The sequence below is a fragment of the Eschscholzia californica genome, unplaced genomic scaffold, assembly GCF_041429995.1.
Source record: "Eschscholzia californica isolate CP2 unplaced genomic scaffold, dmEscCali1.0.p SCAF_3, whole genome shotgun sequence".
Classification (NCBI taxonomy): domain Eukaryota; kingdom Viridiplantae; phylum Streptophyta; class Magnoliopsida; order Ranunculales; family Papaveraceae; genus Eschscholzia; species Eschscholzia californica.
In genome coordinates, this window is record NW_028238420.1 from 3,164,157 (window position 1) to 3,191,608 (window position 27,452).

A 27,452-nucleotide genomic window follows, 5' to 3' on the forward strand; every position below is an offset into this window, starting at 1 on the left:
CCACTGAAATAATACTCATAAACTGTACCATGCAGTGATTCCTCATTTCAGATTACTAAAAGAATGAAAAAAACATAATTCCATCTTTGGTGAGTAGGTGTTGTTTGAAAGTGACTTTTGTGGAAAGCCAATTATCAACCATCAAACAAGGAAAATAAACTCAAGTCACTAGTACTAGCCCATGCATGTTTATAGGCACTAAAAACTGTGAAAAAATGTTGAAGTATTCTAGTACCCTATAAAGTGAGCATGTGTTTTACCCTAATCTATGATTGAGGGTCTCTTCATGGATACTAGGGCATGTCACATGTGCATGGTATTCTAATGGCTAAATTTAACTATTAGTATAGACCTTCTTCCTTTTTTTTTTGAAGTATAGACCTTCTTCTTGGCTCCCTAGAGACTACAATTTCATATATAATATACACCATGTTCTTGAATGAATGATACTAGTTTAATAGTATATGATAAGATTTTAATAACTACATGCTAGCTAGATTCAAGTATATAAGCTTGCTTTTAGGTGCTCATTTGAAAATAAGCTTTGAAGTTTTTTTTTGTTGAAAGAATAAGCTTTGAAGTTGACTAATTAATAAGATTAACTTCTAATGGGTTTTGATGCTATTTATGATTATCACCAAACAATGAAAACTAAAATGAGTAAGAATTTGTTTTATCTTAAGAACTCGTTTTAGGTTGGTCAATAAATGTTTTCTTCATGAATCTCGCATAAAGAGTTACTTTTTTCTATTTTGTCAAGATAATATATTGTCTGGTGTCATCAGTGTGAGTAGTTGAGCGTTTAACTTGTAAAAGCCAAAAAAAATTATCCTTAACATGTGTTCTATAAATTAAGAGGCTTCCTTAGATACGTTTTGGTCTATCTCATCCCAAAGTTAGGTCTACGCGTAAGGCTCTCATACTTGTACACTCATTTTGTCCCGTTCACAACTAATGTGACTTGTTATATACATGGGTTCTAATACTAGAGTTGACGATTTTGGGTCTCTCTCACTTCAAAAACTAATTCAAGAAATAAATTTTTCCATCACTTATAAAGTCACACTTATGTTTCTCCCACGACCAATGTGGGATTATTCCAACAAACCTTTCTCTTGTTTACTAAATGTGGATAACTTAAATTATCTAATGAGAACTTACCAAATAAAATAACTCATTGCAAATATAAGCTGCCCAATTTTGAGCTTTAACTTAGAACCTCCCATGAGTCTAAACTATGCAAGTTTGTAAATAGTAATACTGCCCTAGATTTTGACCTTCTAATCTACGAGTTGTATTTATTTTCTTAAACAGTATAATTCAAAAGCCGGTATCTTTCTAGGAAATATCTAATTATATATTTCATTCGGCCATACAAAAAGTAAATTTTGTAAAGATCTAGGATTTCAAATGAAAACCGAGAACAAAAGTCACTTGTTTCAACTAATAATCATCCTCTAACAACACAAATGAAAATCCAAAAGAGAAGAAAGATGGTGGATTTCAGGAATAAATATGGGGATGCATGGGCTAATATTATTAAGATACTTTAGCACAAAGGTGATCTTAGAGGGGCATAAGAATGGATTCTTATAGGGTTATACCCACTCCACTGCTCATTTCTTTACATAAAATAATCTACCAAGTAACTATATTTTATTTTCACATTGTCTCCCATTTGAGACATAAGACTTTGAGTCCCACAAAGAATCAAACTTCAACCAATCTTCTCATTAATAATATTTGTATTAAACTATTAATTAACCAATCACACAAGCAACTTAAAAGCTCAAACTTGGAAGATTGAAACCAATCTTAAGGTACAAAATAGGTAAGCAATATTATATTGATGACTTAAGAACATTAACAACCATTATCTCTCACAATAATCATTAACCAACCCTTGATTTGCATTCAAAGTTGTGACTAAAACCATAATTCTAACAACACTGGGTAGTAGTTCAGTTGATCGTAATTCCATCTCTCACAATAACCACTTCACATTTTTCTCAGAACTATCGAAATTCATACCCGGTCGATTATACTCGCAAGCTGACTAAGATTATCAACATTATTAAAGAACAACTGATAATTCGTTCTACATATATACTTTAGAGAGAGAATTCACAAGAACCTGAAATTTGTTGGAAAATAAATTTCGAAAAAAAGCCAAATCAAATTCTTGGTCCCCAAAAATCCCATCTCTCAAAACCCACATCTAAATAAAACCTAATAGTAGAATTTCTACCAACTGCATCAAACAGAAGACACCACAACCTGCCAAACCTTGATATCACAATCTAAACTACCACTATAAATCAAATAAGACTTATTAGAAGCACTAATCTTTGAATTATTATAATCTAAACTTGTAGTTAAGCACTTAATTGGTCCTGCATGACCTTCCATAACTGCTAAACATGAATAACTACCACCATTAAAATTTCTTCTCCAAACCCTAACCGTTTTATCGGCCGATCCGCTACAAACTAAATCCGATATAACACTTAAACATAAAATCGCCATTCTATGACCTTTTAAACAACCAACCAAATTCATGTAATTTTCTCCATTTTTCTCCCAAACTAAGATATCAGAATCAGAACCACCTGAATATAAAATTAACCCATCATTACTAAGAACTAATGCATTAACAGATGATTTATGTTTATCAAGAACAGCCATTACTGAATGAGTTATCTTCTTCTTCTTCTTGATCTCTCCATTAATATTCTTCTTCCAAATCTTGATTTTTGTATCAGCTGATCCAGTATAAACAAACCCATTTTTACACAAAGTTAATGAATTAATTGCATCATCATGTGCATTATTCAAAGATTCTAAACACTTAAAATCAGAAGTTCTCCAAATTTTCATAGTTCTATCCCAGGAAACAGAGTATAAAAGAGATTCATCTGGTGATAAACAGAGTGAAGAAATTGCATCAACATGATGAACCCATGTTACTTTTTTATGTCTTCTTACTTCAACATAATTATTTGGTGGAAATATTTTGAGTAATCGATCAGTAAGAGTTGGTAAAGTAGCTAAAAGTTTGTATTTTTGATTTTGATCATTTTTGTTGTTGTTGATTTGCCAAACTCTGATTTTTTGATCTTGATGAGCACTAATAAGTTTATCACTAAAAATCACTAGTGATTTTATAGCACCAGATTTAGAAATTGCTACAATTTTGGATTCTAATAATGAATGATGAAATGGGTCAAGAATGTGAAGTCTAATTTCATTATTAGAAGAACCACTAAAGAGAAATTTGTTGAAGATAGTGAGAGAAAAAACAGAGGAAGAATGGGCTTTGAAAGTTGAAATACATTTATGAGAAAGAATTGAAGAAGATGAATAAGTCTCCATTTTAGAGAGAGAAAGTTAGTAGAGAAGGTGGTGGAATGAAGATGTATAAATGGAGGAAGAAATGGTGTAGTAGTTTAGTAGGGAAGAAAGGTGTCTGAATATCTGAGGTCAGTGGACAGGAATTGGGCCCACAGGCCCAATGGACTCATTCACAGATCACTGTTGCAAGATTTGATGTTGTACTGCGACATCAATTAGATAACCTAATGTGCTAAATGATTGCCACGTATGTAGTAAAGGTGGGACCCGGTTTCCAATTTAATAGGCAGTAGAAAGAAAGAATATTTTCTTTGTTTGGGTGTAGAATGGTGAAATTGATAAGACCATGTAGTTATGGTAGGACCAAGATAGGTTCACCCTAAAAAAATTGTTGCCGTTCATTGTGGTCTTCTTTTTTTTTCTTCAAAATGCTAGTGAACAAGAGAAAGTTACCTCCATGATGAACATATATTTTATGTGATTTTTCGGATACTCGTAATTCGACAAATCACAACTACGATTTTACTTTAGAGTCTTTCTGTTTTTCTTATGTTTTGTCATTTTTCTTATATAGGTTCGTGAGTCGTTACATCACTACATAATATGGATACATCATGAATATATTACACCGAATAATTTATGTAACTTTCATCTCAAAGACGATGTTTTGAGTCCTAAGGCCCGTATGAGATACCTGTATAGACTTTGAAAAGCTCATTTATTCTGCTCCTGTCTTACTTTTTTTTCGATGAGATGCTCCTATCTTACTTACACTGCTGTTCAATAGACCATTAGTTAGTAGTTCCATTACAGCTAGACCTGGGACTTTCGGGATGTGGAGCAGCAGGTGTGAGATCACTATACGAAATGGCTAACCAATTGGTGGCGGTTCTTCGACAAAAGAAAAACAATTGGTGGCGGACTCTTCATATTGTTGTTTCTTTAGGATGGTGGACTAGAATATGTGCCTCATACATTTGGGACTTTTGAAATTTTTTCTATATTTTTGTTATTAGTTTGAAATATTTTAAATAATTATCAACATCAGTGTTATTAGTTTGGTGTATGTATATCAATGTGTTTTGGATGATGATAATAAATGTTGGCAAATATCTACTACACATATTGTATATGAACTAAATCCTCAATCCACTATTAACAAAATGTGAATGTATATTTTAAGTATGGTATGTTTTAGTCATGCAACAATTGTCCTCTCAGACCATGACTTGTTAACTCAATTTGAGTTTACGTCTAATTAAATTTGATCTGAGATCAATTACAATCAATAATTCAAACCCAATAGTTAGATAAAAAACAACATATGATGACCAGAATTTTCCTAAATCTAGAGTCAAATTTGAGATAAAAGAAAGTTAGTATTTTCCTGAAACGAGACTTTGTGTATGCTACCCATAATGTGTGGCATGTCAATGCAAACTATAACCGCGAACTCAAAATCCTCAAACATATAAATCAAACTTATATTTTGTGATCACAAATAGGGGCTTTCAAAATAAAAACCAAAATATTTGATTGGATAAAAGAAACAAGGTAAGAGCCTAAGAGGATCATAGTAGACAAACACACCCGGTGGGGCTTATGAAAGATTTTTAGTGTAGAAGGCAAAATAACAATGTGGGACTTTTCAATCAACAAATCAATAAGGGGATGATGTATCCAATATGTGTCGTCTTGGACTACCCTAACATTATTTTGCAGTTCATGGTCTATAAAAAGGCTAATATTTGGAAGACCATCTAGCTAAAATAATCATTCTATTTTGGGTAAATTTGGGAAAAAGCTCAATTGATGACAATAGTTCAAATACGTTAAGAAAGCACCATACCTAGAAAATGAGCAAGATTATAGGCAACCAAAAAAAACAGATAAAGATGTTTGCCAATTAAAACAAAAATGCTCATGGGAATAACATCTGGCAAATGATATGAGATCAATAATTCTCCTTCTAGATGATGAAAGTTATGGATGACATATATTTAACTACCTAACTATGAGCATATCATTTTCCATCTAGAGAATAAGCAAAAATGAAAATTATCACGTCGAAAGTCCATAAAGCCCATATAATAGAAGAGAAGAATATATCAAATGACTGAAATTACACCTCTCAAATTTATCTTTAAAGATTAAGATTATACTACTCAAATTTATTTTTTAATAGTTAAGATTACACTCAAAACTCATCTCCAAAAGTGAGATTATAGAACTGTTTGTGTCAACTGGACAGGGGGTGGATCTTATATGCATGCTTGAAATTTGGAAAACAACCAATCATGCATATATTGGTCTCAAAACGAGATACGTAGTTCTGAGCATAAATAACCATATAATGTCGAAATTTGATTGATCTAAATGTGAATTAGTCGGTGTTTTTATTTATTTTGTTTGTCAGACCTCTCTAAAGATTCTGGAAATATATGACTACTATAATACTCGTTATCACTGACTTCTTTCTCGTTTTGAAACTGCAATTTTGTTATTTATGTATAAATTTTGATTCTTTATGGTGTACTATTATCCCATAGTCTCGTTATATATGAGAATTTATAGTGAGTAGAACAAGTTAATGGTGTCTTACCGAAAATAATTCTACATGTAAAGAAATCGAAAAAAATTATTCTTCTTTAATGTTCTTTTTAAGATTTTGTTAATATCAAGATAAATTCTTCCTTTTTGGACCCAACATGAAATGAAACTTCCCAACTTTTTCTTTCTTGATTTCCACCTCTACTAATTGTGGGTAATTTATGAGACCACCTAACCCTATTTTTAGGGAAATTTTAGATACACGCTATTAATGTTATTCACACTAGTAAGTTGTGACCTTCGATCTGGTCAATAGATTAAGACCAAGTCAATGACTATCCGGAATTTGAGTCAAATGGCCTTTGACCCGTGAGACTGTGTTGGAATAACTTTTGTTTTTGTTTACTCTTCAAATGACCTGTTTTTTATTTGTTTCTTCCAAATTTACTCCTGAATTTATATGGAGTCCACATTTTTTAGACTCCAAATTTCGCTCCAAACAAATAAAAAACCCCACGAAAACCCCCCTCTCTCTAGAACAGAATTTCAAATCCTAGAGTTCTTAAACTCATTCTACCGTTCCCTCTTCGATTTGTATGGCATTAATCATTGTAACTGAGTCCCAATAATCTTGAAACATATTGAATCTTCTCTACCTTCTAGGGTTTCACTCTTAAATCTCTTCTTCTTCATTGGAATTCCCTTCAAGTGTTGCCCTTCAAGTGTTTGTTAATAGTCCTCAATGATTTTCTTTGGTTCAAGTTTAAATTCTTGATAGTAATATTTTCTTCTACATCCTCAAACTACATACTTATAAGTCTCATAACCTCTTATAAACGAGTATCTAAATCACTTGAAATTTATGTGTTGCATATATAAGAAGTAACACCAAATCACTTGACGTTCATGTATTACGTTGATGACTTAGATGAAATTGATTCATTTAAGGTGGTAATTGAGGTCTAGGTGTGGTAGTGTTCCTTTGAGAAGGAAAGATCATATGAAGTTGTTAATTTATAAGTAATTTTGTTCATGTATAATTATTTTGAGAAAGTTATAACGACAGCATGTCTGTCTAGACTTTGTATGGACTTTGTCAAGATGTATATGTATGTGATTAAGTTTCACTATTAATTGTCGTAATGTGATTCTACCATACTGTAATTTAGTCATATACACCAACTAGTTTTTTTTTGCAAAATTGTTACATTAGATTTTAGTATGAAACTATAGTAAGTTACAAGTAGTTGTGTGACTTCTTCTTTGATGAAACAGAAAGTCTTGAGACATAATCACATCCGAATGTAACAAACTTTAGTTCATGTTGTGGTTACGACTATAAGATTTTTGGAAGGATACAATAAGAAAGAGAGAAGATCGCGAGTTTTGAGATGGAGAAGAAGAAAGAAACATAAGCTATTTTATGTCGAAATTTTCGGAGTCTAGAATGTCTAGACTATCTTTTATATGAACGGTATTTTTGGTAGAAAAATTTAAAGAAGGTCATTTCATCAGTTTATGAATTATTAAGGTCATTTGGACAAAACAAGTTTGAGATGGGGTCGTTTGACCCAATTTCCCATTATTATTCGCACACCAGTAGATTAAATCCCATCAATTTTATGGTCGAAACTCACTCTGTCACGTAGGCTGTGTGTTTCTCTCGCGTGACATGCCGAACCCTAACTTATGAAGTTAAAACATGTCTAAACAAGTTAAATCCAATTTCACCAATTGTTCTTGTATCTAAATTTGTTAGTCGACCTTATAACCACTCACTTGATATTAGTGATTGGTTTGATCCGATCTTTAGATATTTTCAGCTGCACAACAAGTCAAGTTCAATGTCCATAACACAATATCTTAATCGAATGAGACAATTTTACCATGAGTCCATGATTTAGATGATTTATTTTTTACTGAAAGGGGGTATATCGACCGTGTAGTATAATATCTTATTGAGTGAGTGTAATCTCACTTGACCCTTTGAAGAACCCTGCCATCTCCCAAGTACTAGATAACGTAGTCCTTATCATTGGGCAATTTCAAAACCCTCGGGTAAACTTGCAGGGTATGTACCGAATGTTAAAGAGCTCTGTAAATATAGGTATATGCAACTCGACCATCGTCGACTAATACATTCAAATTATCGAATTTGTGTCGGAATGACTGGATGTGTTAATACTCATCAAAGACACATATTAGAGGTCTAGTCTTTGACAACACATACTCGTCTCATCATCAAAGGATCATCCTCTTGTGTTGTGATAGTAGATAAATACCAGTCGACATCGATATCACAAACTACACGTTGAGTCATATGTGCGTGTATATTTTGTATCCTGTACACAAATACACGCGACTCCTCTTAAGTTACTGAAGTAGTCATAAATTACAGTGAATATGTGAGTGCTCGCAACTAGTCAGTCGCGATATGATAGTCCCTCTATTATACATTTTTAGGCTAAAATCAATTCAGAGAAGCAATTCAAACAAATCAAATATTTTTTTTGAATTATTCAGCGTGTGCCTCGATTTCATGACTTCTTAAGTGGAAGATTATACCTCTTACCACTCCAACCAGAAATTGTTGACAACAAATCAAACTCGGTGGTTCAATCACTCTAGTAAATTCGTTTGTCAAACCGGGCTCTTGTGACGTAAGAAAGACAAAATCAAAGAAGTAAATGTAAGAAAATCATAGAGGCGCGAGATGTGGCCAAAATGAAATCGAAAGAACAGAAATAAAAACAACGACGGGACGACGAGTCGTTGAGAGAGAGAGAGAGAGACGAAGTTAGAGAGAGAAACAGACAGACATTACATTTTTAGAGAGAGAAAATCAAATAAAGGAGAAACCAAATGCTACAAAGATTCAAGAATGTCTCTCTAGTATAAACCCTAAAAAACATCTTTTGAATCTCTTCTTCTTCTTCTTCTTCTTCTTCTTCTTCTTCATCTCCATGGAAGCTTTGATCGAACTTTGCGACCTAATCGCTCAACATCCATCACAATTTTCCGAGAAGCTCGCATGGATTTATAGTCGATGTCCTCCTCCTGGTTCTCTCTTAACCGGATCTCCATCTGTTTCACGATCTCAACTCAATGCTATTCTCGCGATCGCTAGATTCCTTTCAAAATGCCCCAACCATGCCGACCTTCGTCCTAAATCAGCCATTATTGAGTTTCTTCAAGCGATTCCGGCATCATTTCGTTCATCGTTTTGGCCACAATCATACAGAATTGAGTCGATTTCGTCATTTTATACTGATTTCTTTGGGTATATTGTGAAGGCAACGGAACTCTCAGGGGATTTTGGAGAAGAAGTGGCTGAATTCATGGGAGGACTTGTGATCTCCGCTTTTACCAGTACCGGTAATGAAGCTGGAATTTCAAGGATTTTCTTGACTTCTGTTGCTCAGAAATGTCCGCCGATGTTGTTAGCCGACGCTGAGAAACTCGCCGGTTACCTTTTAGATCAGTTCAATATCGTCATTCCGAGTTCTCCTCGAGGGTTGAACTCAGCTTCATCGTCGTTGCAAAATTCGCCTTACAATAGCCATATTGGGAGACAAAATGAGATTCAAAGCCCTGGGAATGAAATTAGCAATAATTCTGGGTCATCTAGTAGCACATCTTCAAAGGGTACAACGATTAATGGTGGCAGCATTGCTTCAAGAAGCAGTATGGATCAATTTGGATCGATATCTGCGCTTAATGATGGTGGTGGTCCGACCACTGTGAGGCAACACGTTTCTTTGTTCGAAGAGGAATCTATTGAGAGCTTGGAGAAACAAGATATTGCCTTGAGGTTGCTTGGGCATATAGTGGAAAAAGTGGCTATAAAGTCAGGGCAGATGGAGCAGGTTAGGTTTGTTGCCAAGAAGCAGCTCCAATCTTCATCCATCTTCCTTAAGGTATTTAGATTCTTATAGCTCCCCTCCTGTTTTTTAGTGTCTTGTTTAAGTTATGACTCATGATTGTTACTCCTACCAGTTCTAGTGATTCTACTATTCTTGTTCCCAAAAGACAGTCATTTAGCTATGCAATCAAATTGTTCAAAATAAAAATAAAATAACAGTCATGTAGCTGATTTAGCGAGTAGGTAAGCTTGGCTTTTGAATACTGTCTTTAGCTGGTCATACAATCCAATGTTGCCACATATTCTACTTCTGTGCGTACCAAATTTCTAGGAGTAGTTGTATTTATTATATATGCATCATAGGGAGTATCTATTGTTTAGGAAAATAGTCCAAAACGTACTGGAATGGAAAGTAGCATATACCTAATAGGTATATACCCATAGCTTACCCGATACCCACATGGTAACGTATCACGTTCAGGTATCCGTAGTACGTACAGAGCAATACATGTACCAAGTTACATTGATACAATCTATCCTTGTCATATTTGTGATGAAAAATGATATGTTAGTTGAGTCGGATGGATCTACTTCATCGCCCCAAAAAAGGCAGAGGGAGGAATAGAAGAAACAAATCAGCTCATAAAAATCATAGTACGATAAAACGGAAATATTAATTTTTCAAGCACCGTTTCCAGAAAAGGAACATTTAAGATCTTTAGTAGTGTGTCAGAGAAATATTTGATATTCTCTGCAGTATTTTAATTGGCAAATGTTGGTTTCTTGGTAGATAAGGAAGCGTGACTGGACTGAACAGGGGGCAGCACTTAAAGCTAGAATCAATACCAAACTGTCTGTTTATAGAGCTGCAGCTTGGGTCCAAGTTAAAAGTCTTGGTTCCCTTGATACAGATGGGAAATCTTCTAAAAAATTGTTGCTTGAGACTCTTGCTTTGTTTATTGATGCTGCGGAGTCTTGTTTGGTGTCTTACTGGAGAAAACTGAGAATCTGTGAAGAGCTCTTTAGTACTTTGCTTAACGGAATCTCTCAAATTGCCGTCACTCGTGGGGGTCAGTTATTAAGAGTGCTTCTCATTCGCTTGAAACCTCTTGTGCTCAAAACATGTGCTCAGGTATGTCTACGTCTGCTCTATTTTCCTGTTCCTGACTAGGGCTAGCGATGTGGTAACATATATGTGCTTTCTTGTACTATGATTTCTGGAATAGGCGGATACTGGAAGTAACAGCCAAGGTGCTATATTTGAGAGCGTCGCAAAGACGAGTTGCGAGATTATTGAGTTTGGCTGGACTAAGGACCGGGCTCCAGTTGAGACTTTTATAATGGGATTAACAGCAAGTATTCGAGAGCGAAATGATTATGTGGAACAGGTCAATCTCTTAACTTGTTTTCTTTGCAATCTCTTCACTTCAAACTGTTTGTTAGATACCTTCCGTAATTTTCGTTAAAAAGTACTTCCTAGATGCAAATAGAGTAAGTGCCTGTTTTTGACTTATGGTGGAAGGCTTTGGCTTGCAAACCCTTTGTTTATAAAAAATGGGAAACCCATTTTATCCCGAAGTCAAAAAAGTAAGGCTGAGGGTTCAGCAGAGGAAGATGGTTAAAGGACATGGATAAAGGCATTTCATCAGCTACTTAGCGTTTATAGCTTGAACACATCTTTAGCTGGAAGTCTAAATGATTGATGACGAGGGTTTTGTTTTAGAAGGGAAAAATAAACTCGCATGCATAGATAAGAGTTTCTCTATGCTGAGCATCAAGAGTTCTTTAAGATGTTAATACTAAACCATGCCATCATGTTATCTATTACCTTTGTTGGTGCCGAATATATTGTGGACTTGGTTTAAAAAAGAAGGGTATATTGTTGATGTGTTTTGATAAGCTCTAGGATGCTGATTCTTCATAATGTAATTTTTTTATTTTATTTTAGTAATGCCAACTTTTCATGCTTATATACCTTTTATTTTTCTAATTGATCTTCAGGATGTCAAAGAGAAACAAGCTGTTCCTGTTAAAGAGCTTAATGTGATACGCATGTTAGCCAATATAAATGTGTCTGTTTGTAAGTCGGAAGTGGTTGATATGATATTGCCACTATTTATTGAAAGCTTAGAAGAAGGCGATGCTTCTACTCCAAGTTTGTTGCGTCTCCAAGTATGAACACGCCCACTCAGTACTTATTCTCTTTGTTTCATTTATTTATTTTTGAAAATCTTTTGACAAGTTCCCGTTTTATAGTAAATAAGAATATGAAGGTATAAAATATCAACTAAAGGAAGAATTACGTTTTAATTATCTTAACCATTTTTCCTTCCTCACAAACTGCCCTACTGCATATAATGAGCCTTTCAGGTAACTACTGCTCTAAACAGTTGTAAACAATAGAGCCTCAAAATGTTGTTCAATTGTTGTAGATTCTTGATGCCGTAGCTCGCATGGCCTGTTTGGGGTTTGAGAAGTCCTACAGGGAGACAGTTGTTCTGATGACAAGAAGCTACTTAAATAAGCTTTCAACTGTAGGATCTGCTGAGAGCAAAACATTGGCTCCAGAAGCAACTACAGAACGCGTTGAGGTCTGTATATGATTTGGACTGGCTGCACTTTCGATATGAATGTTAACCCATCTTTTTATCTTGCTTCAAAATATAACCTAATAAACTGGTTGGTCACTGATTCAACGACATTTTAGACTCTTCCAGCAGGATTTCTTCTGATTGCTAGTGGTCTTAATAGTCCTAAGCTTCGCTTGGATTATCGTCAACGGTTGCTATCTTTATGCTCAGATGTAGGGCTAGCTGCTGAATCCAAAAGCGGAAGGTGATAAACTATTCACCTGATATGCAGGTTATCTAATATTAACTGTAATAAGCAATTCCTCTCGTTCATAACTTTGTCCCTCCATCTTTTTGTATATCTCTTTTCTTTCTCGAGTAATTGTATAACAAGAGGGAAGGACAATACTTCCCAGAGTAGCCATCGTTTTTAATTCCTGCATATATCAGCATATGTTATTTGTGATATATCCTCACTGTCATACCACACGTTACTCCAATTTTTGCAGGAGTGGAGCAGATTTTTTGGGCCCGCTACTTCCGGCTGTTGCTGAAATCTGTTCTGACTTTGATCCGACGGCAGATGTAGAACCTTCACTTTTAAAGTTGTTTCGCAACTTGTGGTTCTATGTCGCCCTTTTCGGATTGGCGCCTCCGATTCAAAAAAATCAGCCTCCTACAAAATCAATTTCCACCACTCTTAATAGTGTGGGAAGCATGAGTGCCATGTCTCTTCAAGCGGTCGGTGGACCTTACATGTTTAATGCTCAATGGTCTGCAGCTGTTCAACTTATTGCTCAAGGAACCCCTCCTCTTGTAAGTTGCGAAAGAACACTATTTTCATCTATGCGTAGCTTCCATCTAGTATTAGAAGCTTATCATATTATTATTTTTAATTTTAAATTGACATGGATTTTATTAGCCTAGCTAGAAAGGAATTTAAATTGTTATTTGCTACATGCTTCAGCAGAATACATGGGAGGCAGGAAGATGCTCACGTTGTCTCAGTTATTTGTTCTTTATATGACTTTTATCTAGCTAGTATTCTATAGTCTCATATAGGGAGATATTGATTGGGTCTTTTGTGCCTTCTAAACTAGAATCATACATTCAGAATGTTTGCACTTTTCTACGTGAATAGTGGCGCCACATGTTGGCTGGACATAAGCCCAACACATTCATCACTATACATATGCACATTTTTTTCTTACAGTTTTAGTTCTTACTTTGTTATATAACACAAACAACACATGAAGTTAGAGCAATATGTTTTGCCATGATCAATAATCAAGATATTAAGTTTCGGTTTTTGTACAAATGTTGAACCCACTGAAACAGAAATTGCTTGAGGAAATAATTCGTTTATTGTGAAAATAACAAATTCACAGAAATGGTGTGCATTTTAATTATAGTGGAATTAGGTTTTATCAGTAATACGTTAAAACCAGACTGTAGGTTTTGTCGGGAAGACTTTACGGAGTTTTTTTGGTAAAATGTCGATAAAATGAAGGGTCGATCTTTGAAAGATTTAGTACAAAAAATTTCTGATGCTACTAACAGAAAGAAGTCAAATACTTGAAGATGAAGACGAAACTTAGAGGCGAAGGAGTCTTTCAGGGCTTGTATGTGTCTGTATTCCTTTCTAGATCTAAGACATTAATTGGTTACCTGCATCTTCCCTTTTATTCTGTTCTTTCTCTGGTAAATTTACTTCCGAACCAAAATTATCTCGACATTGAATCTCTTTTTACTCTTTTTCAACAAATTCTGAGATATCGTTCTTCAAAATTTTCCTGGAGATATAAGAAGAGTATCTGCAAGCAAAGTTTTATGCCCAATTGAGTCCAATATCTACAAATTTTGCATATCTAAATGGAAATACGTTAAAATTTAGTATCTTGGTCTGATACTCTCTAGAGTACGCACAGTATGTATAGACCTTAGTATCTTACGATATGTGCAAGTAGCCCAGTGAAAATGTGAAACATTATCAACTCATTTTTCAGATCTGAGCTGGGTCGGTGTTATTAACTTTTGTGACATCTACTCTTTGAAGTCTTACAATGCATCTGAGTTGAATGCCGATTAATTATGTTTCTGAAAAAAAATAGTTCTTATAACATTAGGGTATCGTTGAATGGATATCCAGAATTATGTGATGCAGGTTGAACCTAGCTTCTTAAAATTTTCGGATATGTTTGCAGGTTGTAAGCTCTGTTAAATGGCTTGAAGATGAGTTAGAACTCAATGCTCTTCACAATCCTGGCAGTCGTCGAGGTAGTGGTAATGAGAAAGCTGCGGTAGTTCAAAGGGCTGCTCTCTCTGCTGCTTTAGGAGGCAGAGTCGAGGTAGCAGCAATGACCTCAATTACAGGTTAGAGTGAATTTCTTGGTAATTGGTAACTAATCTCAGATGGAGAAGGCTCATTTGCAATCTTGTCTCTCTATTTCTTATATGGAAACCTCATCGAGTTAGACCTCTTGTCTGGTGGCTGCACGTTAGTGGCGCACTCACATTAGCCTTCTCCAAGCTACAAGTCTCTCTGGTTATCATGTTTTATTTTTGGACGTTTGCAGTGTACTGCAATTTAGGCGCTGACTTTCTGATGTCAATTTCTTCCAATCTGATGCAGGTGTCAAGGCAACCTACCTCCTTGCAGTAGCTTTTTTGGAGATAATACGATTTAGCAGCAATGGCGGCATACTTAATGGTGGCGATAGTGTTTCTGCTTCTCGAAGTGCATTTAGTTGTGTGTTTGAATATATGAAGACTCCCAATCTAATGCCTGCTGTCTTCCAGTGTTTGTCTGCCATTGTCCATGGGGCTTTTGAAACAGCAGTATCCTGGCTGGTATTTTCCTCTTATTATTTGTTCTGATGCTTTTGTTAGTTGACTTTACGCTTTCTTTCGCCCGTCTGGTGGATGTGGTATACTGAAGAAATCTTGCATGAGACGGGTCCTTTTAGTTGTTCATCTGGCTTCTTACATTTGATTTCTTATGGGAGAACACAAAATTTTGAATTTAGAAAAAGCTCTGGTTATCATGTCACTTTTGCCCGGGATGGAGTAAAGGGATCAAAATGTAGATTTGGTTCTGACTTGGAATCTTATTTGTGAACGCCTCTCTTAGGAACATAATAACCACGAGTCCTTTTATCCTTTCACGCTAAACAGAAAAATTCATTAATAACTAAATCTAAGGAGTACAACTCGTCCTAGTCAGCCGAGTGGCTCGGGACTCGGCTTGGACTCGGGCATACAGCGAGCCAAGTCTCACCAAGTTCCCAAGTATAGGGTTTGCCCGAGTGACTCGGTTATGACTCGGGTATGAATGATGTTTTTCATATTCTATTTCCTACCTAATAGTTAATAGTTATTGCTATTAGAGTATGAGTCTATTGGAGTGGTTTTAGTTGTTCCTAACTCTACTGGTTATTTAGTTTTGATTTTGAAGTTTGAACTTGATACTATTATGAATTGTCATGTTAATTATATTATGTGCATATTTAGTAACTACTTATGGGCAGTAAATACTAAACAAAAGAAACAGGGAAGCTTTGGGTAGCAAAATCATAAAACAGGAAGCTGAAAGATTGACTCGGGCTGACCCGCCCCCTGGCTCAGACTCGGATCTTTGCCGAGCCAAGTCCGAGCCCGAGTTGTACTGCTTAGAACTAAATGATGTAGAGGCTAATTTACCAATTGCAAGCTGAACTGTTTCTCTATTTTCAACATAACAACAATTAATCACGAAAGTTTTGCATCAATCTCATCATCTATCGACAGGATTAGAGTCAAAGACCTCTTTGTAACCAGATCAGCTTCTTTTGTTATCAGTTATATACTTGTAGTGCCTTTTACTTTTTCTTTTCTCTTCTGAGGCAGAAAAACCGTTTTTTGTTTTGTAGTATTTCATTTTCATGATCTTATTTAGTTAGTTACTTTTTTACCACCTTGCTTAGACTGTTGGTATATTCCTGGTACTAACTTGATATATGTGCATTGACATTGATTAATCCTTGTACTATGTTTCTAGGAGGATCATGTGTCTGATACTGGCAATGAAGCAGACACCAGGGAGTTAACTCTGTCCGCTCATGCTTGTTTTCTTATTAAAAGTATGTCACAGAGAGAGGAACACATTCGGGATATTTCTGTTAATTTGTTGAACCAACTTAAGGATAAGTTTCCGCAGGTAAACGTTGTGCCTTGTGCGTAATTTTGATTTCTATTATGCATTACTCGAGAACTGCTTAATATAAATACAATGTTGTTGAAGAGCAGGTTTTGTGGAACTCGTCATGTTTGGATTCGCTATTGTTTTCGGTTAACAATGACTTGCCTTCTTCTCTTGTTAATGATCCTGCTTCAGTAGCTACAGTTCGTTCTTTATATCAAAGAGTTGTTCGAGAATGGATCACTAGTTCACTTTCGTACGCACCATGTACTAGTCAGGGCCTTCTACAGGTTTGCTTATGAAACTAATTGTTTTCAATACATCGGTTTCAATTTTTCACTGATGTGCTTTACAACTCTTTTCAACTGCGGAAAAGTTTTAAACAAGTGTCTCTCCTCTGAGCTCTAGTGTAGTCTTAATTTCTGTATGGATGTTAAACTGCTTCTATTTCTCTTTTTTGCTTTCCTCTTTCTACCCCTCTAGGTCTTGGGGGAGAAATGTAAATGAAGGTGCCCTTACGGCAGGGAACTTAGGATTAGAAATTCTTTTAGTTGTTTACTATACTTCACTACTAGTCACTTTATCATCACTTGTTATTTTAAAGGTATTTCGTGCTCAAAAGGAGTTCTAAGATAGAAATACCTTGGATGACAAGTTTTTGGAGTTTGTTAAGTTTTTGAGCCTTTTGGATGGAGTTGTCAATATAAAAAGCTCCTAAATGAACTTTAATTGGAGAGTTTGATGTTATTTTAAGCTTATGAATAAAGTTTACTTAGTTTAGTTCTACACTTCTACTTATTAATTTAAGTGTAACCGTAGGCCTTCGTATAAACTTCCACATATGTCTTCATGTCAGTAGGTAAGTTGTTTATTTGTAATTTGGCTGCAACATTGGCTTATTATTGGTCTCACTTTTTATTTCCCATGTTCTTGCATCTCTTTAGGGCGTTCAATATTGTTAGTATATGAGCATGTCTTGTGAATACCACATCTCTCTACATGACTGTAGTCCACATAGCTCAGTTGTGTTTATTTCCTAACAATGTTTGAAAAAGCGATTGAAGCGCACGCATCGTGGCGCGCTTCGCTTCGATGCGTAACCCAACCGAATCGAGTCACACGCTTTGCCCATCAATTTCAACTCGTACGCCTTATAGTAATAGCAATATAGCATTGTTGTTTGATTTGTTTAAATTTGGTGTTAATTGTTAGTATGTCTGTATGTGTATGTGTTAGTAATAGACTAATAGTATGTGTATATGTGTAAATTTGTAATGTGTATGTGTTAGTATGTGTATTCTATATGTGTATAAGTTATAAGTATAACACTTACACTCTTTGAAGTTATTTTTCTATATATATATATATATATATATATATATATATATATATAAAACTACGTATTTTACGCATCGAGGCATACGCTTCGAGGCACCGCTTCGCTTTTTGAGAGCCCAACGCTTCAAGGCTTAAAAACGTATTTTCGAACATTGTTTCCTAATATCTCCTTCCTAGGAGAATTGCATTTTTGAACTGCTCATTGCTTCTGATTTGTTTTTCAGGAAAAGCTCTGTAAAGCCAACACGTGGGAGAGAACTCAGCATACACCTGATGTGGTTTCTCTTTTATCGGAGTTACGAATTGGTACTGGAAAGAATGATGGTTGGATGGGTATACGTACTGCCAACGTGCCTGCAGTTATGGCTGCGGCAGCTGCAGCTTCAGGAGCAAACCTAAAATTAACTGAAGCCTTCAACTTGGAGGTGCTCTCCACTGGTATAGTGAGTGCTACCACTAAATGTAATCATGCTGGAGAAATAGCTGGAATGAGAAGATTGTATACCAGCATTGGTGGTTTACAAAATGGCACCCCACAAACGGGGTTTGGAGGGTTGGGAATTGGCCTTCAGAGACTCGCATCAGGAGTGTCTGCTCAACAATTAGAACCTCAAAGTGAGTCATTCAATGAAATTCTTCTTACCAAATTTGTACAGCAACTTCAACAATTTGTTAACATTGCCGAGGAAGGGGGGGAGGTAGATAGTTCATCATTTCGTGAAACGTGTTCCAGGGCAACTGCCTTGCTTCTCTCGATTCTGGTTCGTAACTAAAGACTTAGCCAGATTGTTACGTCACTGATTTTTTCGTTTCTTTCTTGTATCTCTTTAGTTTGTCTTAGCAGGATGATCTTTACTTCGTTCTGCTACTGAGTACTAAACTGCTTACTGATATTGCTGGCTAGGGCTCTGATTCAAGATCAAATCTAAAGGGGTTCTCAGAACAATTATTACGACTTCTTTGCTGGTGCCCAGCTTACATTTCTACACCTGATGCGATGGAGACTGGTGTTTTTACTTGGACATGGTTGGTCTCTGCTGCACCTCAATTGGGGTCTCTGGTCCTTGCGGAGCTCGTTGGTGCCTGGTTGTGGACAATAGATGCAAAAAGAGGACTATTTGCAAATGATGTAAGGTACTCTGGACCTGCTGCTAAATTAAGGCCTGAACTTCAACCTGGGGAGCCAGAAGTGCTACCTGATAAAGATGTTGTTGAAGGAATAATTGCTCATCGATTATGGCTTGGGTTTTTTATTGATCGATTTGAGGTGACGAAAAATTTAACCTTTAAACTCGTGATTCTCTTTAGTTTCTTTTTCTTTTGAGTAAATAGTCACTTGTCCATAAGTTTGCATTTGTTCTAGATTTCAGACATGCATACTATTACTTACATGTGCATGTTGTTGTTTGCCAGTTGGTCTGCTAGTTTCTTTGCTGTTCTTAATCGGTTATGTATCTTAATGAATTCCTCATCCATTCCATGAAAAATATTTTCCTTTGTGTCAAGACCAGTTCAGAGTGAAAAGTTCTTTCCCTGTTTCCCATGTATGGTTTCCCCTACATTTGGGGAAGAATCATTTTAGTTGCCAATTTGCCATTGTTATATATATTTTATCTACTTCCAGTTTAGTATGGACTATATTAACCTTCTTTATAACATCTGATATTCTTTAAGGTCCACTCTTTCCTTATTTTTCTTCTCTTATTGTATAGGTGGTGCGGCATGATAGTGTCGAGCAACTCCTGCTCCTTGGTCGTATGTTACAGGGAACGATGAAATTCCCTTCACAATTTTCACGACATCCTGCTGCTACTGGAACTTTTTTCACGGTCATGCTTCTTGGTTTTAAATTCTGCTCTTGCCAGAGTCAGGGGAACCTGCAGAATTTTAAATCAGGGCTTCAGTTGCTGGAAGATCGGATATATCGGTGAGCACTTAATTAGAACGGCCGCCAACCTCCTTATCTGACCTTGAGATTCTCTGTACTTTTAACATGAAAATATATTCACATTTGCATATGATGACCCTACTTGGTTTCTCATACATATTGCAGATCTGCGTTGGATTGGTTTGCTCATGAGCCTGAATGGTATGACATGAATAGCAAGAACTTTTCTCTAAGTGAGGCCCAATCAGTTTCTATATTCGTCCATCATCTTTTGAGTGAGCGAGTGGATCCCCCTCCAATTGATTCTTCTTCGAGAGGGCGAGGCCGCGAAAATGGAAGTTCTCACACTGAAATGGTAGGATTGCCATCAGTCTCGAGTACGGGATTATGAAAATTTGTTGCTCCATGAGCTAGTCTTATCTTATCTTTTTTGTTTTGTATCATATGACTAGAATTTACAGTTTGTTAGGTGTAGTAATAAAAGGTAATGACTGCAGAAGGATCAATATCATCCAATTTGGGGCAAGATGGATAATTACACAATCGGACGAGAAAAGCGGAAACAACTATTGTTAATGCTATGTCAGCATGAGGCTGAAAGGCTTGATGTCTGGGCACAACCTCTAAATTCGAAGTAATTACCAATTCCCGTTACTTGTTTATTTTACTTTATGTTTGTTATCTGCTGCTCCTTTCAAGTTCTTATCACCTGATGATTTCTTTACTATTATACTTAATATTCTTCTAGGGAAACCACATCTTCTCGGCCAAAAGTTAGTTCAGAAAAATGGACTGAATATGCTAGGACTGCATTTTCTGTGGATCCTCGCATTGCTTTTTCCTTAGTCTCAAGGTTCAAAACAGTTTCTGCTTTGAGGTCCGAAGTTACTCAATTAGTTCAGGTACGTTCTGTGATACGATTCTCAGGTTTGACGAGTCAGATGCTCTTTTGCTGTGTCGCAAATGCAATTGTGGCAATTCTGATTTGAGATTCTGTCTCGTAGTCTTGATGCTTGTTTGTATAGTATAAATTTTTTCTTCTAAAGGATGCCAAGGAAAAAAAAGCTACAACCACGCATGCATAAGAGGCTCAAAGTAGCACCTACTGTAAATAGTTAATGTCGTTATCTAAGGAATGCATACCAATTTGTGATAAACTATGGAATTTGAAGTCTGCTACTCTTTTAGTCAAGTTTATCATAAATAATAGGAACGTTTTATAGATGCCCTCCGTAAGTGTTATAGGCGCCTACTTTCCTTGCAAACTTTCACTCAAATTTGGCTTGAGGGAGGCGCCTTTGGCACATACAGGGGCACCTTTAACTTCCCTATATAATATCATTTTTGGTTTCTACAATAACTTATTCTACTGACACGTCTAGCTGTTCAAAAGTTACTTCATCCTTTGGTTTCCATATTCCCCTAAGGATGAGCAAAAAGTCATTGCGTGATATTTCTAACAAATAACCTGTCGGCACATCTTAGATTAGAAATTCTCTTCCACCATTTTTGTTGTAGCCGAAGATTAACTTAGTTGATTTTCTACATGTCTCCAAACTCAAAAGGATAATTAGTGGTATTGTAAAGAGTATATTATCCTACTAACGATCCAAAAGAACAAAAAACCAATGTAGATTTTTCTGAAAAATAAATATAAGATGGTTGTCTTAGTGGTTTTCACCAAAATGAGGCATGTCTTAAGCATCTAGCTTAAGCAGAGCTCTAATATGAAAGAACATGAGGATTTTGACTTTTATGCCTTCATTCTCCGAGGCTCTTAAAAGCTGTTGACTTCGCACATCATTCTGTGCCAGATGCATGCGCCTGCCACACCAGTATGTTGGTGTGGTAGCAACCTTTTATAATTGTGATTTTAAATCATCAAGTTTTAGCACCTATTTTGGTGAATATGTACAAGATTAAGAGTGATTGAGTTTCTTATGTTTTTCCATGCAGATGCACATACTAGAAATCCGCACCATACCTGAAGCACTACCATTTTTTGTCACACCAAAGGCAGTTGATGAAAATTCGGTACTTTTGCAGCAGCTGCCGCACTGGGCTGCTTGTTCAATCACACAGGCTCTTGAATTCCTTACTCCAGCATATAAGGGTCATCCTCGTGTGATGGCTTATGTCCTTAGAGTGTTGGAGTCTTATCCTCCAGGGAGAGTTACCTTTTTCATGCCACAACTTGTGCAATCTCTTCGTTATGATGATGGGGTAAGTTTGTCACATGCTCCTCATAGATACTATTTCCTGTGTTTTCATTTTTCGGTTTATTTTATACATCATTGTTACATAGCTAGTCGGTAGTTGTTCTTGAATTTTGGACTTTACTAGCCTGGAAGCAATGATGTCTAATCATGCTAGTTATTGGTTGTTCTTCAGAGGCTAGTGGAAGGGTATCTGCTCAGAGCTGCGCAAAGAAGTGATGTATTTGCTCATATTTTGATTTGGCATCTACAGGTAGGTATTTTCATGTAATTGTGAAGTTCAATATAGTTAAGCTCAAGATTGAGTTTTATATACCGGGTTTAACATTATTTCTCATGTTTTTTGAATCTGAAATGCACATGGCCTAATGTATACGATTTTTAACCAATAAATGGCAGGGAGAGACATGTAGTCCAGAACTGCCGTTGAAAGACGCCGTAGCTGCTGCAAAGGTGTGTATGTTATCCCTCAAATGGTGTACTGTTGCCATCCTTTGCTATAGAATCATCCTTGATAATTGATATTAAATGACAGAAATTACGACTTTTAAAGTTGTAGGGAAATTGGAATGAATTCTCCGTCGCATTAATTTTTGCTGGTTGTATAAAGTGAGACCCATGAAAAACTTAGGGGCTGTTTGGTTCGTGATCCATAAACTTATTTCCGTAAACATGCTACACTAAAGTGCGGAACATTTTCAGACACCTGAAACTATATCATACATTTTTTTTGTGAAACATTATTAACTTTTGGTGTTCTTGGTGAAATCATGTAGTACTTAATAGTAATACAAGTAATTAGGTATTGAGTGTGATTATGTGATTCCAGATGTGGACCACTTGTGTAAAACACAATACACATGTTTTTGGACCACAAATCGAACTGTTTTCTCATTTCAAAACTTTTATATGCTGGTGAACCAAGTATTTCTTCTTTGAGGATGATGTACAAGGTGTATATATTGCTAAAACCCCACTTCTGACCTTCATCTACATGTCACATATAACAGAGCCATTGGTCCAATGGCCCACTTCTATGCAATGTTCGAAAATACGTTTTTAAGCCTTGAAGCGGTGGACCCTCAAAAAGCGAAGCGGTGCTTCGAAGCGTATGCCTCGATGCGTAAAATACGTAGTTTTATATATGTATAGAAAAATAACTTCAAAGAGTGTAGAAACATAACATGACATAATTTTACTACCAATTTACCATTATATAAAGTCTCAAGGGCTTCATAAACAAAAAACAAGAGTTTCATCGTCATAAACTCGTAGCTCATACCACTTAAGCAAACCAAAAAACGAAAATAAAGTCATGTTGTCCAACATCTCAAACAAAAACAAAAACTTAGTATTAGTCTAAGTGTCTAACAGTAAGTATAACTGTACAAGTGTATAACACAATAACAATTAACACATATTAGACTATTAGTAATTAGTATTATTAGTGTATTACTAATGAAAACCTAGAGAGAAATTAGTAATTAGTATTATTAGTGTATTACTAATGAATGACAGACTCAATGATTTTTCTTGTGAAAACCTAGAGAGAGAGAAGAAAACAGAGAGAGAGAGAGAGAAGAAAATCGAGAGAAAGAGAGAAAACCTAGAGAGAGAGAGAAGAAAATCGAGAGAAAGAAGAAAATCGAGAGACATACCTGCTGTTGGCTGCTGCTGGAGGAGTTTCTTCAGTTCGTAGAGAGAGAACGAGGGAAAAAAAGCCCATACAATCCCTCTATTTTATCAGAAATTTCTAAATACACACCAGTTATATGAAGCGTACACTTTGTACGCTTTGATGCGTACCGCCTCGACTCGTACGCTTCGAGCTAAGGAAGCGGACGCTTTGATTTTGCTGTAAAAAGCGTCCAACTCGATTCGGTGAGGCTGCGCATCGAAGCGAAGCGCGCCTTGATGCGCGCCTCGCTTTCGCTTTTTCAAACATTTCTATGCAATGGCTAATAACATTTTTACGATAAAATGAATACTTTTCACTGTCACCAAATACTTTGTTCACAATGATCCTCAAGCGGACTTTTTTTACCTCTTTATGCAACAGGAGTTTGGTCTTACATCTTCATTTCAATTTATTTCTGCTTTTATCAAGAAACCAGATATTATATAGTTTGTAGTGTCATGCAGAATTCAAATGAACAGTTGATAATCTTTTTTCACCTCTTGTTTCAGAATACTGCATTCCTAGCGCTATTACCTCTCGTCAGGGAACACATTATAGATGGATTTACTGAGCAGGCGCGTGACATATTTCAAAGAGAATTTGACTTCTTTGACAAAGTCACTTCTATTTCTGGTGTACTATATCCACTTCCAAAGGAGGAACGCCGAGCTGGTATCCGGAGGTAGTTTCTTGCTTTTGTGCAAGTTTCACACAACTCATTATATATATATATATGTGTGTGTGTGTGTGTGTGTGTGTGTGTGTGTTTGTGTGTGTGTATGCATTCCTTGAGTTAATTGTTTGATCTGTATGCTATGACAGAGAACTGGAAAAAATTGAAATGGACGGGGAAGACCTTTACCTACCTACTGCTCCTAGCAAACTGGTGCGAGGTATTCAGGTGGACAGTGGTATCCCTTTACAGTCAGCAGCAAAAGTTCCTATAATGATTACATTCAATGTGGTGGATAGAGATGGGGATCAGAGAGATGTAAAGCCTCAGGCTTGTATCTTCAAGGTAATATTTGAATTTATCTGTTTTGTTCATACTTTCCTATTTTCTTTTCAAGGTATAAACTTATTATTTCTTCTTTTGATACATATATATTATAAATCTTATTTTCTAGGTTGGAGATGATTGTCGGCAAGATGTCCTTGCTCTTCAAGTGATTTCGCTTCTCAGAGACATTTTCGAGGCAGTTGGGCTAAATCTGTACCTGTTTCCTTATGGTGTCCTTCCTACAGGGCCTGAGAGGGGCATAATCGAGGTTAGGTTTAACCGTTTAAAAAGATATGTTAAGTTTGATTAATTAGCTCCATTTGCTAGTATGCTAAAATCTGAAGATGTAATGTAAGTTTAAATTGTTCCCAAGTCCAAAGTTAAATCTGAGGTGGTACGTATCCATCCATTTATTTTTTGCCGAAAATAGATTAAATAGGGTGCTGTTTTTTTTTTCTAACCCTTGGACTATGCAGGTCGTTCCTAACACCCGAAGTAGAAGTCAGATGGGTGAAACAACTGATGGTGGTTTATACGAGATTTTCCAACAAGATTTTGGAAGTGTTGGCTCCCCTAGTTTTGAAGCTGCACGTAATAACTTCATCATTAGTGCTGCGGGTTATGCTGTTGCCAGTCTTCTACTTCAGCCCAAGGATCGGCACAACGGGAATCTTCTTTTTGATAAGTATGTTTCCTTATTATATCTATTCATCATGTCATTTTACAAGAATTACCAAGCACAGTCTTAGACTTATATAACAATTAGTACTTTTGAATTCCTTAATGAGGGAGCTCAAACTGTGGAAACTCAGTGCAATTGGTTGTCTAGACCTTGTTGAAGTGTAAGAGTCAGAGGGCTTTTCGAACCAAACTACTAATTTTCTGGGTTTTGATCCACAGAATTAAAGAGTATCTTATTTTTCTCGTCTGGAGATCTGAAGTTGGTGATGCACTTTATTTTTGTGGAGTCGGTTGTGCAATCTCTCTAATTTTTTGTTCCTGTAGATTTGTAGTTATAAATAGGTTTCCATCTTTAGACAAAAACTTGATAGACAACAATCAACTGTTTGAGTTCGTCACTTCTATAAACTTGGGCTCTTATAAATTTGGCTCATACTTGGCATTTATTTTATGATATTTGGCAGTGTGGGGAGGCTTGTCCATATTGATTTTGGGTTTATCTTGGAAACTTCACCTGGTGGCAATATGCGGTTCGAGAGTGCACACTTTAAGCTAAGTCACGAAATGACCCAATTACTCGACCCATCCGGGGTGATGAAAAGTGAGACGTGGTACGAGTTTGTAAGGTAAGTCCTACATTGTTTTACTTCTCTTTATTTTCTCTTCTTTCATATTTGAGTAACTAGTCAATGTCTTTAACCTAGTTGCCTTCCCATTTAACATTCTTACATACTTTTCTCTTCTTCTATCACAGCTTGTGTGTGAAAGGGTATCTAGCCGCCCGGCGATACATGGATGGGATTATATACACAGTGTTAATGATGGTAGAGAGCGGGTTACCTTGCTTCAGTAGGGGTGACCCAATCGGAAATCTTAGGAAGAGATTCCATCCTGAGATGAGCGAACGTGAAGCTGCAAATTTCATGATTCGGACATGTACAGATGCCTACAACAAATGGACTACTGCTGGTTACGACTTGATACAATACTTGCAACAAGGTGTCGAGAAGTAAATAGAAAAGCTCTCCACTTCCCTCAGTCTCTCCTTGTACACACATATCGCTCGCAAATGCAAGTTTAATCCCCTTTCCATGTCTGTCTCTCTCTCTCATATATATAGTAAATGCTTCTTTCTCCTAGAGTTCTATTCAGGGTCTCACTAAGAAGCAGCCTCACCCGGACTTCTTACATTTGAAAGTTAAATTTAAAGTCATGAAGTACAGATCATGCCATCAATGCTTCTGAGTAAGTTCAACATATATACCATATATATATTTAGGGGTTTCGACTAGAGGTATTAATATTGAGATTTGAGAAAAGAGAGAGATTTTCATGAGTCATGGTGATCTGTAATCTGTAGATCTAACTTATCAAATAGACTTGTTCTATTAATGATTCTCTTTTTTAATCTATTGATTGATTATATTAATTAATCTTTGACCTTGTGATGTATTTGGACCTTGTTTCCTGGTACCACAGCAGACGCTTGGTGACCTTTTATATGCCCTAATGAAGCTTCCTATGTTAGTTTTGTTACATCATTTTCTTCTTAGGCCAACTACCTACAATACCGTGTCTTTGAAATTCTCTCTTGTCAATTTTATTGGATTCATTAAGAACTAAATTCTCCTGTGTATAGAATTGCCCTTTTAAGGAAAAGAAATCGTCCAAGCGTGTGACGAAAATTCTCCATGATGCCCTTGTAGAAGAGTTTGTTTATGAAGGGGTCCTGTAATGTCAGATGACCATTTAAAATGAATCCGTCTCCCCATTTTAAATGATTTATTAGCCAATCTTTAATCAAATTGAACGTTATAATAGTAGTTGTGGTAGTTAAGCGCCAAATATTTTGCTACACTTAAATATTAGAGTTAATTCCTATATGGCCCCCTACTTTGTGACCAGCTTCCTTTATGGCCCCCAAATTTCTGTAAATTCAAATATGGCCCCCTATTTTCATGGAAATGTCATAACTACCCTTCCCATTAATATATTATCAAAATAAAATTAAAAACAAAAACCTAAATTCCACCTCACGTCCCTCTCCACCACTCATCTCTCTCCAACTCACCTCTCTCTCTCTCCAAGTCAGCACTCTAATGAAGGTTGCCGGTGGGCGACCTTCAAACTTAAAAAAAAAA

At 36.2% G+C, this 27,452-nt stretch overlaps 1 protein-coding gene and 1 pseudogene across 2 annotated transcripts; one reads left to right on the top strand and one right to left on the bottom strand.

The window, feature by feature from the left end:
* Window positions 1-1,712: 1,712 nt before the first annotated feature.
* Window positions 1,713-3,546, bottom strand: LOC147547715 (protein JINGUBANG pseudogene; annotated as a pseudogene). Its single transcript, XR_015237842.1, has one exon. The product of XR_015237842.1 is annotated as a protein JINGUBANG pseudogene (transcript).
* Window positions 3,547-8,522: 4,976 nt separating this feature from the next.
* On the top strand, window positions 8,523-26,744 carry LOC147547716 (Phosphatidylinositol 3- and 4-kinase family protein). Its single transcript, XM_086670515.1, has 26 exons — window positions 8,523-9,818; window positions 10,554-10,895; window positions 10,990-11,151; window positions 11,765-11,935; window positions 12,196-12,354; window positions 12,471-12,598; window positions 12,843-13,149; window positions 14,538-14,706; window positions 14,966-15,183; window positions 16,370-16,528; window positions 16,618-16,800; window positions 18,073-18,609; window positions 18,753-19,115; window positions 19,561-19,775; window positions 19,902-20,091; window positions 20,234-20,370; window positions 20,485-20,638; window positions 21,693-21,959; window positions 22,128-22,205; window positions 22,352-22,405; window positions 24,140-24,312; window positions 24,453-24,648; window positions 24,758-24,898; window positions 25,107-25,315; window positions 25,776-25,937; window positions 26,066-26,744. Exons 1-26 carry the CDS (start codon window positions 8,865-8,867, stop codon window positions 26,322-26,324), a joined length of 6,087 nt encoding a protein of 2,028 aa, XP_086526641.1. The 5' UTR covers window positions 8,523-8,864; the 3' UTR covers window positions 26,325-26,744.
* Window positions 26,745-27,452: the final 708 nt, after the last annotated feature.

Coding starts and splice junctions, on each gene's coding strand:
- LOC147547716 (XM_086670515.1), top strand. CDS start 8,865: ATGGAAGCTTTGATCGAACTTTGCGACCTAATCGCTCAACATCCATCA. Junction 11,936..12,195: donor CAAGTTTGTTGCGTCTCCAA/GTATGAACACGC, acceptor CAATTGTTGTAG/ATTCTTGATGCCGTAGCTCG. Junction 24,899..25,106: donor CTGAGAGGGGCATAATCGAG/GTTAGGTTTAAC, acceptor TGGACTATGCAG/GTCGTTCCTAACACCCGAAG.